General features: G+C 44.5%; 1 protein-coding gene across 1 annotated transcript in view; it reads left to right on the top strand.

Annotated features, from left to right (window-relative positions):
• Positions 1–21,101, top strand: part of LOC129866757 (metallophosphoesterase MPPED2-like) — a 45,865-nt gene extending 24,764 nt beyond the window's left edge. Inside the window, exons 5-7 of the mRNA XM_055939598.1 lie at positions 15,092–15,207; positions 17,784–17,897; positions 18,437–21,101. Coding sequence (XP_055795573.1) covers positions 15,092–15,207; positions 17,784–17,897; positions 18,437–18,546 — 340 coding nt within the window. The 3' untranslated portion in view covers positions 18,547–21,101. The remainder of the gene's footprint in view (positions 1–15,091; positions 15,208–17,783; positions 17,898–18,436) is intronic.
• Positions 21,102–23,258: the final 2,157 nt, after the last annotated feature.

Here is a 23,258-nt window from a genome sequence, read left to right as displayed (position 1 = left end):
CTGGACGTTTGGTCTTGGAGAGAGAGAGAGAGAGAGGTCATGGTGCTTTTGTCTCCTCAAGCCCCAGTTGAATAGGTATGACTCATCTGACAATGAACGTCTGACCAGGTGTAATGTTATGCTGATGATAGTGAGAGAAGTAGTGTTTTAGGTCTTCACACCTTAACCTGGCTCAGTCAGTATGATATTATATTTGCTTCCTGAGCGCAACTTTCATTCTTAGTGGCAAACCTTCCTGTCTTGAGAGTAACTCTCCCAGCTTGATTTAATCCTTTATCTTCCACTTCAAAGGTTTTGGTTTTCCTGGTGATAGTGGAATGTTTCTCACAATGCAGGCCGTGAGGAAAGAGCAACAATGAGGACAGAAACATGTTTCAGTCACAGAGTAGTGCCGAATCAAATTATTATTTTGTCAAGAGGGGCGGAGACATGAAGGGGAGCGAACCAGCCGACAGGATGCATGATGGGAGGTCTATGGTGCAGCTCTGGGGTGATCTTTACCGGGGCGATTTCCCAGCCTCTCCAGCAGGAAGTGGCCTTTGTTCCGACACATCCTGGTTCTTTTGTTGGGGCGTACGGATCAAACCCTGGGCCTGACCCCGCGCCCCCTTAGGGACAGCACTCCCAGCAGGCCACGGTGGCCCCTGCTACCTCTGAGCCTATTGATCACAGAGGTAATTTCCACCGCCCACAAAGAGCTCAGCCAGGCTTGACACACACTGCAGGCCTGCTCTAGGTCTCAGGGTCAATCCTGACTGAAATCATCTAAATGAATTGTTTTTGGGGAGTGATTGTCAAAGCCAGTAGTTCATGACCTTGACCCCTAGATACTTCTGATAGCAGTGCAACAGACTTTTGCCACATAGCATGTCTGTCTGCAAACTTAACTGTTAAAGTTAAAGGGATACTTTGGGATTTTGGCAATGAGGCCCCCCCTTATCTACACTGAACAAAAATATAAACGCAACATGTAAAGTGTTGGTCCCATGTTTCATAAGCTAAAATTGAAGATCCCAGAAATGTTCCATATGCACAAAAAGCTTATTTCTCTCAAATTCTTTGCACAAAGTTGTGTACATCCCTGTTAGTGAGTATTTCTCATTTGCCAAGATAATCCATTCACCTGACAGGTGTGGCATATCAAGAAGCTGATTAAACAGCATGGTCATTACACAGGTGCACCTTAGAAGGCCACTCTAAAATATGCAGCTTTGTCACACAACACAATGCCACAGATGTCTCAAGTTTTGAGGAAGCATGCAATTGAAATCCTGACTGCAGGAATGTCCGGATGCCAGAGAATCTGTTTATTTCTCTACCATAAGCCGCCTCCAACGCTGTTTTCGATAATTTTGCAGTACGTCAAACCGGCCCCACAACCACAGACCACGAGTAACCATGCCAGCCCAGGGCCTCGACATCTGGCTTCTTCATCTGCGGGATCGTCGGAAACCAGCCACCCGGACACCTGATAAAACTGTGGGTTTGCACACCCGAAGATTTTCTGCACAAGCTGTCAGAAACCATTTCAGGGAATCTTATCTGCGTGCTTGTCATCCTCACCAGGGTCTTGACCTGACTGCAGTTCGGCGTCATAACCGACTTCAGTGGGCAAATGCTCACCACTGATGGCCTCTGGCACACTGGAGAAGTGTGCTCTTCACGGATGGATCCCGGTTTCAACTGTACCGGGCAGATGGCAGACAGCATGTATGGTGTTGTGTGGGCGAGGGGTTTGCTGATGTCAACGTTGTGAACAGAGTGCCCCATGGTGGCGGTGGGGTTATGGTATGGGCAGGCATAAGCTACGGACAAGATACACAGTTGAATTTTATCAATGGCAATTTAAATGCACAGAGATGCCATGACGAGATCCTGAGGCCCATTGTCATGCCATTCATCCGCAGCCATCACGTTTCATCAGCCATCATGAGCCATCATGTTTCAGCATGATAATGCACAGCCCCATGTCGCAAGGATCTGTACACAATTCCTGGAAGCTGAAAATGTTGGTCACATACATATGGTTAGCAGATGTTAATGCAAGTGTAGCGAAATGCTTGTGCTTCTACAGTGCAGCAATATCTAACAAGTAATAAATAACAATTCCACAACTACCTAGTACACATAAATCTAAGTAAAGGGATGGAATAAGAATATGTAGATATAAATATATGGATGAGCGATGACCGAGCGGCATAGGCAAGATGGTATAGAATACAGTATATACATATGAGATGAGTAATGCAAGATATATAATCATTATTAAAGTGACTAGTGATCCATTTATTAAAGTGGCCAATGATTTCAAGTCTGTATGTAGGCAGCAGCCTCTCTGTGTTAGTGATGGCTGTTTAACAGTCTGATGGCCTTGACATAGAAGCTGTTTTTCAGTCTCTCGGTCCCAGCTTTGATGCACCTGTACTGACCTCGCCTTCTGGATGGTAGCGGGGTGAACAGGCAGTGGCTCGGGTGGTTGTTGTCCTTGATGATCTTTTTGGCCTTCTTGTGACATCGGGTGCTGTAGGTGTCCTGGAGGGCAGGTAGTTTGCCCCCGGTGATGCGTTGTGCAGACCTCACTACCCTCTGGAAAGCCTTGCGGTTGTGGGCAGTGCAGTTGCCATACCAGGCGGTGATGCAGCCCGACAGTATGCTCTCAATTTTGCATCTGTAAAAGTTTGCGGGTTTTTGTTGACAAGGCATGTCACCCATTGAGCATGTTTGGGATGCTCTGGATCGATGCGTACGACAGATTGTTCCAGTTCCGCAAATATCCAGTAGCTTTGCACAGCATTGAAGAGTAGTGAGACACCATTCCACAGGCCACAATCAACAGCCTGATCAACTCTATGCGAAGGAGATGTGTTGAGCTGCATGTGGGAAATGGTGGTCACACCAGATACTGACTGGTTTTCTGATCCACGCCCCTACTTTTCTTTTAAGGTACCAGTGACCAACAGATACAGTTGATGTCGGAGGTTTACATACACCTTAGCCAAATACATTTAAACTCAGTTTTTCACAATTCCTGACATTTAATCAGAGTAAAAAAAAATCCTGTCTTAGGTCAGTTAGGATCACCACTATTTTAAGAATGTGAAATGTCAGAATAATAGAAAGAATGATTTATTTCAGCTTTTATTTATTTCATCACATTCCCAGTGGGTCAGAAATGTACATACACTCAATTAGTATTTGGTAGCATTGCCTTTAAATTGTTTAACTTGGGTCAAATGTATCGGGTTGCCTTCCACAAGCTTCCCACAATAAATTGGGTGAATTTTCGCCCCTTCCTCCTGACAGAGCTGGTGTAACTGAGTCAGGTTTGTAGGCCTCCTTTCTCGCACACGCTTTTTCAGTTCTGCCCACACATTTTCTATAGGATTGAGGTCAGGGCTTTGTGATGGCCACTCCAATACCTTGACTTTGTTGTCCTTAAGCCATTTTGCCACAACTTTGGAAGTATGCTTGGGGTCATTGTCCATTTGGAGGACCCATTTGTGACCAAGCTTCAACTTCCTGACTGATGTCTTGAGATGTTGCCTCAATATATCCACATAATTTTCCATCCCCATGATGCCATCTATTTTGTGAAGTGCACCAGTCCCTCCTGCAGCAAAGCACCCCTACAACATGAGGCTGCCACCCCTGTGCGTCACGGTTGGGATGGTGTTCTTCGGCTTGCAAGCCTCCCCCTTTTTCCTCCAAACATAACAATGGTTATTATGGCCAAACAGTTATATTATTGTTTCATCAGACCAGAGGACTGATGTACGATCTTTGTCCACATGTGCAGTTGCAAACCGTAGTCTGGCTTTTTTTATGGCGGTTTTGGAGCAGTGGCTTCTTCCTTGCTGAGCGGCCTTTCAGGTTATGTCGATATATGACTCATTTTACTGTGGATATAGATACTTTTGTACCTGTTTCTTCCAACATCTTCACAAGGTCATTTGCTGTTGTTCTGGGATTGATTTGCACTTTTCGCACCAAAGTACGTTCATCTCTAGGAGACAGAAAGCGTCTCCTTCCTGAGCGGTATGACGGCTGCGTGGTCCCATGTTGTTTATACTTGCATACTATTGTTTGTACAGATGAACATGGTACCTTCAGGAGTTTGGAAATTGCTCCCAAGGATGAACCAGACTTGTGGAGGTCTACACTTTTTTTCCCTGAGTTCTTGGCTGATTTCTTTAGATTTTCCCATGATGTCAAGCAAAGAGACACTGAGTTTGAAGGTAGGCCTTGAAATACATCCACAGGTACACCTCCAATTGACTCAATGATGTCAATTAGCCTATCAGAAGCTTCTAATGCCATGACATCATTTTCTAGAATTTTCCAAGCTGTTTAAAGGCACAGTCAACTTGGTGTATGTAAGCTTCTGACCCACTGGAATTGTGATACAGTGAAATAATCCATCTATAAACAATTGTTGGAAAAAGTACTTGTGTCATGCACAAAGTAGATGTCCTAACCGACTTGCCAAAACTATAGTTTGTTAACAAGACATTTGTGGAGTGGTTGAAAAACGAGTTTTAATGACTAACCTAAGTGTATGTAAACTTCTAACTTCAACTGTACGTCTGTATTCCCAGTCATGCAAAATCCATAGATTAGGGGATAGTTTATTTCAATTGCCTGATTTCCTTAAAAGGGAAAGGGGGATACCTAGTCAGTTGTACAACTGAATACATTCAACTGAAATGTCTTCCTTATATTTACTGTAACTCAGTAAAATCTTTGAAATAGTTTCATTTATATTTTTGGTCAGTGTACCCCAGAGTCAGATAGCATGCTAGTAGATACCCATGGACTTCCAGTCATTGCGCTAACGCTAGTTAGCATTGGCTGGCGAAACTACCTCTAACTACCTCTAACTTCCTTCATACTGGACACAGAGACATACAAATGGTATCAACAAGTCCATCTGACTCCGGGGAAGTAGATAAAGGGCCTCATTGCCAAAATCCTGAAGTATCCCTTTAAGCCTAAAATTGAACAACTTTTACTTGAAATGTTCCATATCTCCTAGTAGCATTGAACAGCTAATACCTTCTCCTTTCATGGCAGATATACCATGACCAGACCTAGTAGCATTCTATGTGTGTGTGTCAGTGTGACTGAGGGCAAAGGGAGCTGAGCTGCTATGCTATAGGCAGCAAGGTGACAGTGGCAGCCTGAGTATGGCTTTAGAAATGCTAAGACTTCCTCTAATCCGCCTATGACTGCGGACACACTGGTCATGTGACCTCTGGGTTCACATCGGGTGAGAGCCCGCCAGGCAGAGCCACAAAGAAGGTGTGGTTCTGTTTCCATAGAAACCGTGGCACAGCCGTGTGTGTGTGTCGCTTTAGTGTGTGTGTGTCATCCTCAGTGTGTTTGCCATTTAAATCAGTTCCACTGGGTGTGTGGGTCAGTGAGGACAGCGTAGCTGTGAGGTTAATGCAGGCTCAATCTCTCACATGGACACTCATGCTGAGCTAGCAATGTACTTTATTGACTGGTAGACTGGCCATTGTCTTAATGTCATGTGTGGCTTTGATTTTTTTCTGTCCATCTGTGTAGCAGATGAATAGATGGGAATGGGAAGCTGCCTGACTAATCGGCAACAGTATGCTAGCATAGCCTCAAATGACCGTTGTGTGTTTATGCGAAGAAATAAAGGGCATATCTGAAATGAGGTTCCAACTCCCTAGGTAAAGGCTCCACTTTTCAGCATCACTTGGTGGAAATCCCTATTACCCCTCAATGTGTGAAAATTCTGTCATCACAACAACTTGTCTGATAACAATTACCTCACACAGTATGACTTATTATATTATTTGGAATTATATATATTTTTTGCTAGGTAGCGTTAGCTAGCGCTAGTCTGCACCTGTGCCAAAACTCTCCTATTTTTCATCCTACAGCTTGTTCTCTGTATTCTTTAAAAATAGTGAGCCAACGTGTTTTCAGCACTTATTTTCGATGATTGATCAAAACAAATTCTCTCATGCTCTCTTGTCTCTCTGCGGAAGACATGTTGTGAGCAGAATGTTTGGAAATCGCAATCGAATCGCAAGTCATATGGAATCATGAGAATCGCAATACATATATCGGCACCTAAATTTCGCGATAATATCATATCGTGAGGTCCCTGGCAATTCCCAGGCCTAGTTTTCTGACAAAATACTTCAGCTCACTTTTCAATAAAGACTTTCCAGAATATAGCTGGATATAATAATGTAATAATACAATATGTAATAGAAGTGTCTTTGGGGTAGCAGCGGTTTTGGTCAGGTTTTGAATGTCCATCTGTCCATTGGTGAGTGGACTGTTCCACAAGATCCATCACTTCAGAGGAAGAAGCAGTAACGTGAGAGCCTGGGGAAAACAGGCCACGGTCTGTTCTCCTTCCCCAAATCAAAACCACAAGGGAGTGTATGGTTATGCTCAGCCTCTGGGAGTGTTGGTTCACACAGGGGAGATGTTGAAATGCTGCTCTAATCTGCCCTACAGGCTCCTGCGAGGCCTTACCTGCTGACATCACTGATTGTGAAGTGACCTTTGACCTGGAGGTGCAAGCTGCACGTCAGTGTTAATTAGCTGCTCATGTCCGCTACCCTCCTCAGATCTTTCAGCAGTGCATTGTCCTGCTCTGGTTGACTGCAGCACAGCGCGGGAGGCTCTCACACAGCGCCAGGTAGGCAGGGCAAACTTGCGCACAGGACGAGGGGCCAGGTTGCCACGAAGGAGGCAGGCGGGGGTCATAGGAGTGGTGGTGGGGGGAGAGGGAAGGAAAGGGGGGGGCAGAGAGAAGAGTGGGTCAGGCAGACAATAAGTATGACCCAGATTAGGAATGGGATGAACACCCACAGACGAGAGGAGGAGATGTCTGCCCTCTATTCAGAGGATTACCATTTTGGAAGAACTCCAGCCTGCCACAGTGGATTCGGATGGCTAGGGCCTTTGACTTATGTGTCCAGGTTGAATGATGTTCAGGTGTTAGGCGCAAATCCCACCGCTGATGCCAATTTCTCTAGCGATGTGTTTCTGTGAGCCTGCCCCTCCTCAGTCTCTGTATGTTTCAGTCAGCGGTAAGAGGCCTTGCTATTACCCCACCACCACTCCCCCCCAGGAGCCAGCTAGAGCCTTGTTACCTCAACATCATCCACATTTTTACAGTGACATCACAAGTGCTTTAACAGCCTCCGTCTAGCACCACAATGTAATGATCTGTGAAATAACCAACCAGTGCAGTGCCCTTTACCACAATGAATTATGCGGCTCGTTTGACTAACCAGGGTCATCCAGAGCCATCTCGGTAGAGGAGACCTTGGACGAGACGACGTGTGTGTGCAGCCCTCTGTGGTGTGTGTAGACTACTGATGATCACTCCCAGGCTTCAATGACTAGCAAATGAATGAATGCAGAAGAGCTGATCGTACTACCAGGTGACATTCAGACTGAGGAGGATGCAGCTAGCCTACTCAGTGGGGTTGAGGGGTTGATTGGACCACCCATGCAGTGTCACAACAAGCCTGGCTGAGTACACGACACAGTGAAGTGTAGTGTGACTAGTGTTCGCTAGAAGCTAAGACCATCTGTCCAGGCCAGGGCAGGCGATAGAGAGAAACAGGAGATGGTAGGCTTTACTCAGAAGAATGCAGCATTTTACCATTTAGCTTCCTCATGTCAGTATTGTGACTGACAGAGTATGTGTCCAGGTATGTAGCATCCTATGCCATTACAGACAGACTAGACAGACAGGAAATCCCCAGGCCCTTAATTTCCCTCTCAGTAACACTCTGCTGCAGCAGAGAGTTGTTCAACATTACAGCCATACACAGCCCTATGCCCCTCACTTCTAGTCTAGTGCTACTACCCACAGATAGTCCTGACTGAGTGGATTAATATTTGAAGATTCCAGTAGCCCTTTTAGATTGGAGAGACTTGAGGGACTCGCGAGGCAGTGCATTAGTGGCTGACCTGACCGCTTTCATAAATAACCTGAAGCTGGGGGTGCGGTTGGGGCACTGTTTTAGAGCTAAAAATGTCTGGCCCATGTCTGCATTCTGTGTTCGGTTCAGCTGACAGGTCACCAAGCTCACATGCTGATAAAGTTCAAACCAATGACACGCATAGCTTGTTGTGTCAAGGCGATGTACACTGTACAGTTTGGCATATTTAACAAGAGGACGTTGTCAGATCTATGCTTGGAAAAGCAGAAATGTGTGTTTGCGTTTGCATGTGTGTACGTTGTGTGCGCACGTACTGTGTGTGTGTGTGTGTGTGTGTGTGTGTGTAATGACAGAGAGTGAGGTGATGATCAGATAGCAGCAAGTCCAGACAGTGGCTGTTATTGCAGGGCTTTATCTGCCTAATGTCTGCCTGCCTGCCGGAGGGGGGTGGGTCTGCAGAAACGCTAGCCCTCGCAATGGTGAAGGATTGCACCCATGTGTATACCCCCCGACACACCATGCTCTAAAGCAGGCACTGTGCTTTATTTACTCTGTCATCAATCACGATCAAGCTGCCGCTGGCCTCTTAAAGCAGAGGGCCCAGGCATGCAGGGCAGGAACTAGCATTACTTCTTTTATCAGCCTGAGTCCGGGCAGACAGCGGAGGCCAGCGCTCCACACGTCCTGATGGATCATTCCACAACAGGAGACAACAGCAGTGGCCAGAGGTAGTCTGTCAGTTAGCCTAGTGATGACAGCCACAGTGGGAGAAGGCAGAGTTAAATCTCATCTGATCTTATCTTATGTCTACTTGGTCCAGCTATCCTAATATCCTACCCCCCCCCCCCCCCCCCCCCCAATCTTTGCTGATATGTTTAGGCCTATGTGGGCACTTGAAATCATTTTTGTCCATGATACAATTGGGGGATGCTAAGGTTGTTTTTTCTTTTGTCCCCCCCCCCCCCCCCCCCTATTTCTGGTCTTTGTCTTGTCGTGAATCCTCTGACGGTATGACAACATAAAGAGGTATGTGTACCTTCTTCCCAAGGCCCCCCCCCCCCCCAACGAGGTGATGCTCTTGCTCCCTCTGCTCCGGCTCCCCCACAGCATGTGAAGATAATGGAGTCCTCCGGCCCGGAGCCTGCCTCTCCCCCCCCCCCTCCACTTCCTGTCTCTTACAGACTCCTGTGTTGAGCAGCACAGCTCATTGTTCAGCTCTCATCTTTGTCTGCTCTGCTGGGATCGAGAGAGACGCGGGGGAAAACGCAGGATTAATCTGTGCACTGGTGTCAGCAGTAGGATCCAGTTCTAACACAGAACAGGCTCAGCTTTGAGTCACAAGGTTGGAGAAGGCAGTGTTACCTAGCCTGGAGGGAAATATATAGGTGCAGTCAATATGAATTGGCTGTTTGTGAGCAACGCAGTGCAGAGCTGTGTCAGCAGGCCTTTGCTATCGCACAGTGGGGGGTTTAACAGAAATGCTGATATGTAACAAGACCATACAAATCAAATTTGCATTTGAATTGAACTTGGCAGTAGGAGCAAGTTAGGTTTTCATTTAGTTGAAAGCCACACTATACAAAATGTGCCTGATTCAAACTCACATTATTCGATGTGAAAGTTGGTCCAGAGGCTTACCTGGACTGGAACACCCTCAGCGGGTTGGAAACAACTAGAGGCATCAGGGGAAATGGAAAGAGTTGCCTGGAGTTGAACAGAGGACAATGCATCTTAACTCCACATCTACTGGATTGGTTGAACAGTGCAGACGAGAACCTACCCCTGACTTGTTTTCTCTCTCGTCGGGACCGTTAAGAAAGGAACGGAGCTCATGCGTTTCTTATACGCCAGATTCTTTAGGTTAGGACTGGAATGACTCGAACCGGGAAATGCATCTTTGGTCAGAAGGGAAGCATCAATCTGGAGTGTTTTGTATGTAGTTAATGTCCCCCGGAGGCAGCAGCAGCCCTGGGTTGAACCCTTCAGAGAGACCTGCGCCACGGTGTAGCCTAGACTGTCCAGGCAGGTTGATAAATGCCCCACGGGCCACATCGGTCATAAAGCCACAGCTATCAGCGTTCATTTAGTCGAGACCATAGAGCTTCCACTCCGCCCCCCGTCCGTCTCCCCACCCTCTCCCAGGCAGCTCTGGACAGATTTAGCTGTGGCCTGATGATGTGTGCCGTGCTGTCTGGCCGACGAGGCCGGGCCATCTCTTTACCTCCCTGGCTGTCTGAGCAGTCGGTATAAAGGCGGCAGTCAGGGCAGGGCTGCCCATACATACTGATGTGTGTGTTACGAGGCCTGTCCCAGGAGAGACATAAATCTCTTAACATGCTCTTTCTCATTGGTGCTGACAGCTTAATCAATTTGCCTCCTCTTTGGATGACCTCTGTTATGCTGTGGCACAGCCGTGTGGCCAGAATGAATGTCCTGGTCATCTATTAGCCCTCTATCTCCCGCTATGGCTCGCTGTCTTCAGCTCTCTCTCTTTCTCTCTTTTCTCTGGGCATCTTCTAGCGATCTATTGATAGTATAGGCGCCTGTCAGTCATAAAGCGAGTGGTATATTCATTTATTTTCTTTCACGTGTTTCACATAGCCAGCCATGCGGACTCATGGCGCATTTACTATTTACCATGGATGTCACCAGAGATTCATGGATAGAGGGGCTAAACCTCTTTTAGGGGGGGTCTGGGCATACTCCCCCAACATATTTTCATCATGTATTTTTAAAGGAACAATGGGTGTAAAATCTATCAAAATAAGGTTATTTTTGGTCAAGGTTAGGTAAAGGTATACCAGTCTCATAGTTTGTGTGTAATGAACACGATGGGAGACAGAGAGCTGGTTTCAAGCGCAGGGCGCAGCAGGTGTTTATTGGTAAAGGACCATAGGAGGAGGCAGGTAGCTGGGTCCAGGGGCAGGCAGAAAGTCATACACAGGGGGTCCAAAAAGGCAACAACACAGGCAGGGAAAAGGCTAGTAACGTCGTCCAGGAGATCAGGCAATAGGTGGGTAACAGGAAATCCAATGGGCTAAGGTACAGGCAGGGAATAGGTAAAAAGGCGTCGTTAGGCAAAAACTATCATACACGGGAGGAGTAAATCACGGGAAAAACAGAGCTCCAAATAGGCGTGTGTCACAAAACAAACAACACCTCACAATGATGCGGTGCAAAGAACTGAAGTAAATAGTGTGTGATAATGACATACAGGTGTGTGATCAGAATTCAGGTGATTGGGATCTGGAGAGTGGGTTGCGTTCAGGGGCTCTATGTGTTTGAGAGTGTGAGCTGGAAGTAGACGTTACATTAGGTTAGACACTGATCTAATATGACTTACTTAAATTATATCCAAAGAAAGAAATTAAAGTCCACTCTGTCCCCATCCATCCAACAACAAAAGGCACAAAAATGGCTATGCTACGTAGCCAAAATACTTTGGGATTTTATTTGGGGGGAGAGAGCGAGAGATGCAGGTCATGTTATACCATTAGAAAAAAACAGTATCACCCACAAAGGAGCAAAACTAAATTCAACTAATGAGCTAAATAAAATGGAAAAATAATTACGAATAAAATCTGATAAAGTACGATCCCAAACAAATATTACAACCTATATTAAGGAATTGCTCCTCCTGCTTCTCTCTTTTGATGCCTATTTTGTGGGTGGACGCATCAAAGTGTACCTCCTATTTTTAAAGGTGGCAAAGCGGTCAATGACACTATTGTGGCGTAGTGGCCTAAGCACTTCACCCTCAATGGACATGGCTGCAAGATTTGCAAGCCTTTTCTGACCCATTGTCTTACGCAACCAGGATCGCAGCCGGCGCAGTGCACTAAAGGACCTTTTACCGGAGCAGCTGCTCACAGGAATTGTGAGGGCAACCTGAATGATTTCCTTCAGAGAAGGAAACATCATCATCCAGGAGGTTATGCACAGCAAGCATATCTTTGGGAGGACATCCGGCCCCTCCGGGCAAGAAAGTTTCTGGCCGCCAACATCTCTTCTGTTATAACATCAATACCGTAGTGCTTGGCAAACTCAGTTAAGCATGATGTATCGAGGAATTTTTTTGAGTTGGGGCTGCATGCCTGTATGCCTTTGAGCAGACCTGCATCTACAGTCGAGAATCCATCTTGTCCAAACAGGGGAGCAATAACTCTGTTTTCATTGTTTGGGATCCCTGACAATTCTCTGCCTAAACCCAAGGAGGCCTCCACCACACAATGTCTCTTTGTTTGCACTTTCTTGCTGCATCTGCCTCTGGAATATTGTGAATTTCACCGAGTGCTTTGGTTCTGTCATAAAGTTCTGTGGCAAATGCATCTGTGCGTTTGCCTATCAGTGTGTCACATACGGCTTGTTTGCCGAAACAAGCTTCTCCCAGGTCTCCAGTCTCTTTCTGGAGGAGCTTATGTCGTCCCTCAGTTACAGAAAGAAGAGACTGAAACATCAGTAAGAAATACACGGTGGAGAACTGAACACTATGCTCCACTGTGGCTAAAGCCCCCCCCTAAAATAGGCCTAGCGACGTCCCTGCTATTTACTGTGCTTTGATTTGACAACTGAACAAGCGTGGACTAGTTTATAAAAAGGGTCAAACTGAACGAATAAAGTACATCTATAACCCTTTGCCATTCATAAATCATGCAATGTGTTTATATCCATGATATCGCATCGGGACAAGTAAACCAAAGGATTTCCTAGGTTTCCTTTCCTAGGATGTTGGGTCTTGCCGGACAGTGATGCTAAAGTGTGTGTCTTGTCAGTCGGTGTAGCCTATCGAATCGGTGAGAGCCATCAATTTGGCTCTCTACTATGGATAGGCTACTGGTAGGCTTAGGCTTGTTGGTGATTTTATATGTAGATAAATGATGAAAACAATTTATGAAGATGGTGAATCGTAACTACACCAGTAGGTGGTGGAGAGCCTCATTCTGGTCCAAATATGATAATTAGGGCTCTAACAGAATCCAGGCATTAAAATGGAATTCAACAATATTCCCAAAATGTATTGACCTAAATTCAACAACTTTCTGAAGGGGCAACGAGAATGTCCGTGTGTGCAGTTCGCATGTCTACCACTTTGTGTATTGATGCTAATGAAAACAGTCCTCTGGTAGATGGAAAGGCTTTCCCGAAAACCTTCTCAATTACATGCTAGCCTATGCTTACCATGATGTCAAATAATTAATGATATCATTATTATTTTCATCAATCCAGTGGGTATTTGTTTTGGGAAATCTACCATCACGTGTGCTGCAAAAACACCACTAAACAACTTATAAGTAAATCTGTAAATAAGACTTTAATCTCGAAGACAGGTTAAAGGTTTAAGGTTCTCTTACTTAGAAAATATTTTCTGATTCTCATAGGTGTACACCCAGATGATATGCCCCCAAAATAACATCACACTGAATTTAAAAATGTTCAGTCAAGTCTTTCTACACCAACAATACAACAACAACAAATCCGATCTGGGAGGGAACCCCCCCACCCCCCGGAAGAATTCAGACCCCTTGACTTTTTCCACATTTTGTTACGTTACAGCCTTATTCTAAAATTGATTACATATATTTTTTCCTCATCAATCTACACACAATACCCCATAATGACAAAGCAAAAAAGGTTTTTCTTACATTTTCTAATTTTATCAAAAGAAGCTGAAACATCACATTTACATAAGTATTCAGACCCTTTACTCAGTACTTTGTTGATGCACCTTTGGCAGCGATTTACAGCCTCGAGTTTTCTTGGTATGACGCTACAAGCTTGGCACACCTGTATTTGTGGTTTCTCCCATTCTTCTCTGCAGATCCTCTCAAGCTCTGTCAGGTTTTACAGAGATTTTCAAGTTCGGGCTCTGGCTGGGCCACTCAAGGACATTGCGACTTGTCCCGAAGCCACTCCTGCGTTGCCTTGGCTGTGTGCTTAGGATCGTTGTCCTGTTGGAAGGTGAACCTTTGCCCCATTCGGAGGTCCTGAGCGCTCTGGAGCAAGGATCTCTTTGTACTTTGCTCTGTTCATCTTTGCCTCGATTCTGACTAGTCCCTACCGCTGAAAAACATCCCCACAGCATGATGCTGCCACCACCATGCTTCACCGTAGGGATGGTGTCATGTTTCCTCCAGATGTGATGCTTGGCATTCAGGCTAAAGAGTTCAATCTTGGTTTCATCAGACCAGAGAATCTTGTTTCTCATGGTCTGAGAGTCCTTTAGTTGCCTTATAGCAAACTCCAAGCGGGCTGTCATGTGCCTTTTACTTAGGAGTGTCTTCTGTCCGGCCACTACCATACAGGCCTGATTTGGTGGAGTGATGCAGAGATGGTTGTCCTTCTGGAAGGTTCTCCCATTTCCACAGAGGAACTCTGAAGCTCTGTCAGAGTGACCATCTGGTTATTGGTTACCTCCCTGACCAAGGCCCTTCTCCCCCGATTGCTCAGTTTGGCCGGGCAGCCATCTCTAGGAAGAGTCTTGGTGGTTCCAGACTTCTTCCATTTAAGAATGATGGAGGCCACTGTGTTCTTGGGGACCTTCAATGCTGCAGACATTTTTTGGTACCCTTCCCCAGATCTGTGCCTCAACACAATCCTGTCTCAGAGCTCTATGGACAACCTAATGGCTTGTTTTTTTTCTCTCTGACATGCACTGTCAACTGTGGAACTGTATATAGACAGGTGTGTTGCTTTCCAATCATGTCCAATCAATTTAATTTACCACAGGTGATCAATGGAAACAGGGTTCACCTGAGCTCAATTTCAAGTCTCATAGCAAAAGGTCTGAATACCTATGTAAATACGTTTTTTCTGTTTTATTTTGAATACATTTGCAAAAAATAAACTGTTTTTGCTTTGTCATTTAATTTCTCTTTATGGGGTATTGTGTGTAGATTAAGGGGAACAATTTTTTAAATCCATGTTGGAATAAGGCTGTAACAAAATGTGGAAAAGGGGAAGGGGCCTGACTACTTTACGAATGAACTGTATGTCCTGGTGGGAAAAACAACTGTTTCTCTCTTTCTCGCAATTTATAAAAAACATTGTACTCAGTTCTGTGTTCGTGTTTGAATTGCATGTATGCACATATACTGTATTCAGTATTTTGTGCGGGTGTTTGTAATGTAGATTCCTTTGAACCGTTTCTACAGGACGCCGTGGTTTAATGGCTGGGGTTTTAACCTTCCCCGCGGTCAGTCACTACTGGACAAGTGGAATCAGGTTCCAGAGGGTATAGACGTTCTCATGACCCACGGACCTCCCCTCGGTGAGTTGAGTTCATATAACCGCCAAACACTCTATTCCACATCATAGTGTGTAGGATATTATCCCACAGACTGCTAAAACTGGTTGCACTTATTTGCCCGTATGATTACTGTGTCACTCATTCATTGCACATACTGGAAATAATTCCACCGATAGGTGATATTCAATAAATAGGATGTTAACTGGAATCTCATGCTTATCTCAACACTTGTGGTAATTATCATTATTGTCACGATGTTAGAAATCAACATTAGAAGCATATTTCTTGGACAATTGCTGTTTTGGATGGCACTTTATGAGAATTCAGTATTGAAAAAAAATCCCCTCTGTAAAACAGTATATTAGCAGATATCAGTATAGGTCAATTTTCCCCTTCCAAAAAATCTGAATCGGTATCGGACCCAAAATAACATATAGTTTGGGCTTTAACTGTTAGTAATGGAAGCAGAGTTTGGGTGACCTTTTCCTCGCTGGGAAAAAACACGCATAACGAGCTACAAAGCCTGTGCAATGACGAGTTGGGTATTTTCGCCTCACCTGTATTTGCGTCTGCGTAGGTGGAGCCAAAAATGGAAGTGTCAAAAGGAGGTTTGGGGGAGAGTATGCTAATTAACCTTTCCACAAAGTATAATTACATGAATGTACTGAGAAGGCTACGAGATAAGAATAAAACAGGGACAATAATGGTAGATGATGAATAGTCCAGAGTAGGCCATCATAGGCCCATGCTTTAAATGAGGCTGGTCTTGTTGCCTATGTTTTTAATATTTAACTAAAATAATATTGTTGTCTGTGTATTATATTGTTAATGTCTAGCCTACTTTGAAGCTATTACCAGTAAAAAAAATCTCTAATCAAATCAAATTTATTTATATAGCCCTTCGTACATCAGCTGATATCTCAAAGTGCTGTACAGAAACCCAGCCTAAAACCCCAAACAGCAAGCAATGCAGGTGTAGAAGCACGGTGGGAAAAACTCCCTAGAAAGGCCAAAACCTAGGAAGAAACCTAGAGAGGAACCAGGCTATGAGGGGTGGCCAGTCCTCTTCTGGCTGTGCCGGGTGGAGATTATAACAGAACATGGCCAAGATGTTCAAATGTTCATAAATGACCAGCATGGTCAAATAATAATAATCACAGTAGTCTAGAGAGTTGAAAACAGCAGGTCTGGGACAGGTAGCACATCCGGTGAACAGGTCAGGGTTCCATAGCCGCAGGCAGAACAGTTGAAACTGGAGCAGCAGCACGGCCAGGTGGACTGGGGACAGCAAGGGGTCATGTCAGGTCGTCCTGAGGCATGGTCCTAGGGCTCAGGTCCTCCGAGAGAGAGAGAGAGAAAGAGAGAATTAGAGAGAGCATACTTAAATTCACACAGGACACCGGATAAGACAGGAGAAGTACTTCAGATATAACAAACTGACCCTAGCCCCCTGACACATAAACCACTGCAGCATAAATACTGGAGGCTGAGAGAGGAGGGGTCAGGAGACACTGTGGCCCCATCCGATGATAACCCCGGACAGGGCCAAACAGGAAGGATATAACCCCACCCACTTTGCCAAGGCACAGCCCCCACACCACTAGAGGGATATCTTCAACCACCAACCATCCTGAGACAAGGCCGAGTATAGCCCACAAAGATCTCCGCCACGGCACAACCCAAGGGGGGGCGCCAACCCAGACAGGAAGATCACGTCAGTGACTCAACCCACTCAAGTGATGCACCCCTCCTAGGGACGGCATGAAAGAGCACCAGTAAGCCAGTCCCTGTATTAGGGTTAGAGGCAGAGAATCCCAGTGGAGAGAGGGGAACCGGCCAGGCAGAGACAGCAAGGGCGGTTCGTTGCTCCAGGGCCTTTCCGTTCACCTTCACTCTACTGGGCCAGACTACACTCAATCATATGACCCACTGAAGAGATAAGTCTTCAGTAAAGTCTGCGTCTCTCACATGGGTAGGCAGACCATTCCATAAAAATGGAGATCTATAGGAGAAAGCCCTGCCTCCAGCTGTTTGCTTAGAAATTCTAGGGACAATTAGGAGGCCTACGTCTTGTGACCATAGCGTACGTGTAGGTATGTACGGCAGGACCAAATCGGAAAGATGGGTAGGAGCAAGCCCATGTAATGCTTTGTAGGTTAACAGTAAAACCTTAATCAACAGGAAGCCAGTGTAGGGAGGCTAGCACTGGAGTAATATGATCACATTTTTGGGTTCTAGCAGCCGTATTTAGCACTAACTGAAGTTTATTTAGTGCTTTATCCGGGTAGCCGGAAAGTAGAGCATTGCAGTAGTCTAACCTAGAAGTAACAAAAGCATGGATTAATTTTTCTGCATCATTTTTGGACAGAAAATGTTCCATTCAAACATTCACAGCACATATGTTAGTAACACATTGTTTTGTAATGTAATTCCGAACAGCGTTAAGACAGGGGAAAATGTTGCCCTTAGTTTGTGCCTGACTGGTCTCACTACATGTTATAAATGAATTGTTGTTCAATGTATTTTCGTTACAAATGTATCTTTCTTATGCTTAATCCAGTGTGTGTTAATCAATCTATTGGTGTGGTTTGGGACAGGTTTCCGTGACTGGGTCCCCAAGGAGCTCCAAAGAGTGGGCTGTGTGGAGCTGCTGAACACGGTACAGCAGAGGGTCCGACCCAAGCTTCACGCCTTCGGTGGCATCCACGAGGGTGAGTTTTCTGTACCCTGTCCTCCATAGTCCTGTGTGGCTCAGTTGGTAGAGCATGGCGCTTGCAACGCCAGAGTTGTGGGTTCATTCCCCACGGGGGGACCAGGATGAATATGTATGAACTTTCCAATTTGTAAGTCGCTCTGGATAAGAGCGTCTGCTAAATGACTTAAATGTAATGTAAATGGTTCTACGCAATAGCAGATTGGTAGAGTACTGACGTACAGCATCCATATTGTATTGTATTTGTATTTATTATGGATCCCCAGTACATTACTTTTGCTAGACCCCAGGAAGAGTAGCTGCTGCCTTGGCACCTACTCTTCCTGGGTGGGGTCCAGCAAAATTTAGGCAGTTTACACAATTATAGGAAGGAGTCCAATTTCAGGCAAAACACTTCCTAACATGGATGCTGTACTAGGGCGACACTTAATACTGTATCAGTGGGGGCTATCCTGTGCCATGCATCTCTGGCTTAACAGACCTGTTATTGTCTCTTTTTTGACTCTGGTGTCTTATTTCTCTGTCCTCTGTCTGCAGGGTACGGCATTATGACGGATGGATGCACAACTTTTATCAACTCCTCCACCTGTACAGCCAGTTTCCAGCCCACCAACCCCCCCATCATATTCGACCTGCCCAACCCATAGAGCATCGGAAATAAACCAGCATTTTTTTAATCAAATGAGTTGTACTAAATGTTCATCTTCAAGATATTTGGCTTTTGTAAAAATGCTTGTAAAAATGCATGAAAATCTGATTCTGGTAATGAAATTATGAACTTTGTAAAATATGAAATATTTTCCAATTGTTTGCATTTGCTGCAATAACTGGTTTTCTGTGCCATTTGTCATTCTTTGTTTTCTCTCTGAAGACGTACAGTTGAAGTTGGAAGTTTACATACACTTAGGTTGGATTCATTAAAACTTGTTTTTCAACCACTCCACAAACTATAGTTTTGGCAAGTCGGTTAGGACATCAACTTTGTGCATGACAAGTCATTTTTCCAACAATTGTTTACAGACAGATTATTTCACTTATAATTCACTGTATCACAATTCCAGTGGGTCAGAAGTTTACATACACTAAATTGACTGTGCCTTTAAACAGCTTGGAAAATTCCAGAAAATGATGTCATGGCTTTAAAAGCTTCTGATAGTCTAATTGACATAATTTGAGTCAATTGGAGGTGTACCTGTGGATATATTTCAAGGCCTACCTTCAAACTCAGTGCCTCCTTGCTTGAGATCATGGGAAAATCAAAAGAAATCAGCCAAGACCTCAGGAAAAATAATTGTAGACCTCCACAAGTCTGGTTCATCCTTGGGAGCAAACACCTGAAGGTACCACATTCATCTGTACAAACAATAGTACGCAAGTATAAACACCATGGGACCACGCAGCCATCATACCGCTCAGGAAGGAGACGCATTCTGTCTCTTAGAGATTAATGTACTTTGGTGCGAAAAGAACAACAACAGCAAATGACCCTGTGAAGATGCTGGAGGAAACGGGTACAAAAGTATCTATATCCACAGTAAAATGAGTCCTATATCAACATGACCTGAAAGGCCGCTCAGCAAGGAAGAAGCCACTGCTCCAAAACCGCCATAAAAAAGCCAGACTACGGTTTGCAACTGCACATGGGGCCAAAGATCGTACTTTTTGTAGAAATGTCCTCTGGTCTGATGAAACAAAAATAGAACTGTTTGGCCATAATGACCATCGTTATGTTTGGAGGAAATAGGGTCATGCTTGCAAGCCGAAGAACACCATCGCAACCGTGAAGCATGGAGGTGGCAACATCATGTTGTGAGGGTGCTTTGCTGCAGGATGGACTGGTGCACTTCACAAAATAGATGGTATCATGAGGAAGGAAAATTATGTGGATATATTTGAAGCAACATCTCAAGTCATCAGTCAGGAAGTTAAAGCTTGGTTGCAAATGGGTCTTCCAAATGACAATGACCCCAAGCATACTTCCACAGTTGTGGCAAAATGGCTTAAGGACAACAAAGTCAAGGTATTGGAGTGGCCATCACAAAGCCCTGACCTCAATCCTATAGAAAATTTGTGGGCAGAACTGAAAAAGTGTGTGAGAGCAAGGAGGCCCACAAACCTGACTCAGTTACACCAGCTCTGTCAGGAGGAATGGGCCAAAATTCACCCAACTTATTGTGGGAAGCTTGTGGAAGGCAACCCGAAATGTTTGACCCAAGTTAAACAATTTAAAGGCAATGCTACCAAATACTAATTGAGTGTATGTAAACTTCTGACCCACTGGGAATGTGATGAAAGAAATAAAAGCTGAAATAAATCATTCTCTAATATTATTCTGACATTTCACATTCTTAAAATAAACTGGTGATCCTAGCTGACCTAAGACAGGGAATTTTTACTAGGATTAAATGTCAGGAATTGTGAAAAACTGATTTTAAATGTATTTGGAGAAGGTGTATGTAACCTTTCGACTTCAACCGTATACGCTTTTTGTCTGACAGGCAAGTACACTGCCTGACAGTAATCGTACCCTCTACATCAGCAATACTTGACCTCATGACAATAATAGAACATGCATTTGGCATTGTAACAAAAGTTATTTGGTCTCTGTTAAAGCCCTGTGTATTGTTGAAAATGAAACATTTTGAATATATGAAATGTTTCCAGTTATTATATACGGTAGTCCCTTGGGCTCTCACATTTATTTTGGAAAAGTATGTACCGGTACATCATCTACCTTGATCTGGGTTACATTCAACAGGACGCAACATATTATGTATATTCTCAAATGTCCCCATCTTCCATGGAGTACATGTGAATTGGTGTTTGTGTGAATTTATATAGGCCCACTAAAGCCTTTCAAAAATGTATGTTACATGCTATTCAAAGCACACATGCATTTTCATCTCACTTTTATATTTTTATCGATATTCACCAAACCGCTGTTTAAATTATATTTCACAGCTGCCGACGCTAAAGTGAGTTGTCCCCTAAAATACGGTAATAAGAATTTTGCTAATTATTTTTGTTTTGTTGCACAGTGTGAAAATGCGATCTTGCTAGCACGCAAAAAAGTTGCCAACAGTAGTCTTTTGTCATTGTAAATGCCTGTTTAGTTTCCTGGTTTATGAAACTTTTGTTTAACTTGTAATACATTTAGTTGCCTTTATATGCAAATAAAATTGCAATATTTGTACCTGTTGAATAGCTATACAGTTTTGTTTATTTTACCTTATATACATGAGTAGCGCAGCACACTAAAGGAAACCCTACATTGCTAAAGCATCCCCCTGTGTCTCGCTCCATTGGGTAGAGGTGAAGCTGTATCTGTGCACTATCTGTCCTCTCTAGGCCAGACTGATTAAGGGGTGGATTCAATCTTTATCAGTAAAGTTCACCGTTATAAACAGATTGAATCAAGCCCTAAGTCTATTACTTATCCCCTGACTGACCGCAACATGGATTAATGTGTGCTCTTGTCAAGGATGGCTGTGGCCCTATGCTGTCCTGACACCTACTATTGATTGGGAAGAATTGTCAGGGTGGCCTTGGTGTTGATGGATGTCGGGGGCATGGTGGGGAAGGAAGGCTGACTGCCACCCTGTGTGTGTGTGTTTGGTTGATTGTCTCCGCTTGAAGGTAGAGTCCTGCAGAGATGAGTAAAAAACTATCGGGAAAACACCAGCGCAACAGACGACCATGTGTACTTGAAGGGTAGGAGGCATGAGTTTTTACTTCCCAATGTAACCGCAGTGTAGTCAAGATCTGGTTACCTATAAGTACAAACATAGTTATGTTTTTGGGTGATTACATGTTAACTTATTTCCAGGTAACTTCTAAACTATACACAATGCTCTATTTCTCAACGTCATATGGAGGATCTACTCTGCTACAGAGTTCAAATGCTAGCTCGGTAGCTTGCTCAAGCTGGCTAACGTTAGCCACACCTCATGCTTTTCAGACTTTGTGGCTGTGTTATCTAGTGCGAACCCATTAGCATGGCAGGCTCTGGTGCCTTCTTGCCTTGGGCTCAAAACAAAAGAGAAAATCATACCTGCTAGCTCCAAAACTGTAGTACCTCGTATGTTCTCCTTTTTGTTTTGTCAACTTTTTGTCATGTTCTCTGTGAAGTAGGCTACGGGAGTTTTGTAACTTTTTCCACCTTGGCTTAGTGCTAGCGCGCTAGCTGACTGACATCTGGAATCTATCTATTTTGGCCCATTGAAATGCCCGCCTCCCTTTCGCTTTGGTAGCTAACTCTTTTAAAAGTTTAACCATCAGATGGGCCCCAACCATCAATCTGTAAGTCTCTGCTCTCTCTTTGCTTTTAGTCTGCGGTTATGCTTTAGTTGTGTTGTGTTCTAGCTGGTCTCGAGAAGTACGGCTTTAGCTTGCTTACCATAACCATGGTGGATGGCTAGGCTAATAGCTAGTTGGCTAAATAGCTAACGTTAGCTACTTGACTAGCTTGCTGGCAAAGATCACTGCATATAGCTAACATTCTTTGATAGGTGGAGTTCAAAAAAATGGTTTACTTTAATGTACACTATATAAAAAAGTATGTGGACACATATAGTTGATTTTTATTAAAACACATAGAATCTCATTGTGTGCTGTAGTGTTAAGATTTCCCTTTACTGGAACTAAGGGGCCTAGCCCGAACCATGAAAACAGCCCCAGACCATTATTCCTCCTCCACTAAACTTTACAGTTGGCACTATGCAATGGGGCAGGTAGCGTTCTCCTGGCATCCACCAAACCCAGATTTGTTCATCAGATTGACAAATGGCGAAGTTTAATTCATCACTCTAGAGAACGCATTTCCACTGCTCCAGAGTCCAACGGCGGTGAGCTTTACACCACTCCAGCCGACACTTGGTATGATCTTAGGCTTTATGCGGCTGCTCGGCCATGGAAAACCATTTTCATGAAGCTCCCGACGAACAGTTCTTGTGCTGGCGTTGCTTCCAGAGGTAGTTTGGAACTTGGTAGTGAGTGTTGCAACCGAGGACAGAGATTTCTACACGCTACGCACTTCAGCACTCGGCGGTACACTTCTGTAAGCTTGTGTGTGGCCTACCACTTCCCGGCTAAGCCGTTGTTGCTCCTAGATGTTTCCACTTCAGAATAACAGCACTTACAGACCAGGGCAGCTCTAGCAGAGCAGAAATTAGACAAACTGTCAGGAGAATGGCCTTACTTATCTCAGTGACTTTCAACGTGGCAGCGTCATAGGATGCCACCTTTCCAACAAGTCAGTGTTTGTCTATGGAGATTGCATGGCTGCGTGTTCGATTTTATACACCTGCCAGCAACGGGTGTGGCTGAAATAGCTGAATCCACAATCCAATTTGAAGGGGTG

The sequence above is a fragment of the Salvelinus fontinalis genome, chromosome 12 (assembly GCF_029448725.1).
Source record: "Salvelinus fontinalis isolate EN_2023a chromosome 12, ASM2944872v1, whole genome shotgun sequence".
NCBI classification, from domain to species: Eukaryota; Metazoa; Chordata; class Actinopteri; order Salmoniformes; family Salmonidae; genus Salvelinus; species Salvelinus fontinalis.
Note: the sequence above shows the minus strand (reverse complement) of the source record. Positions and strands in the feature narration are given on the sequence as shown.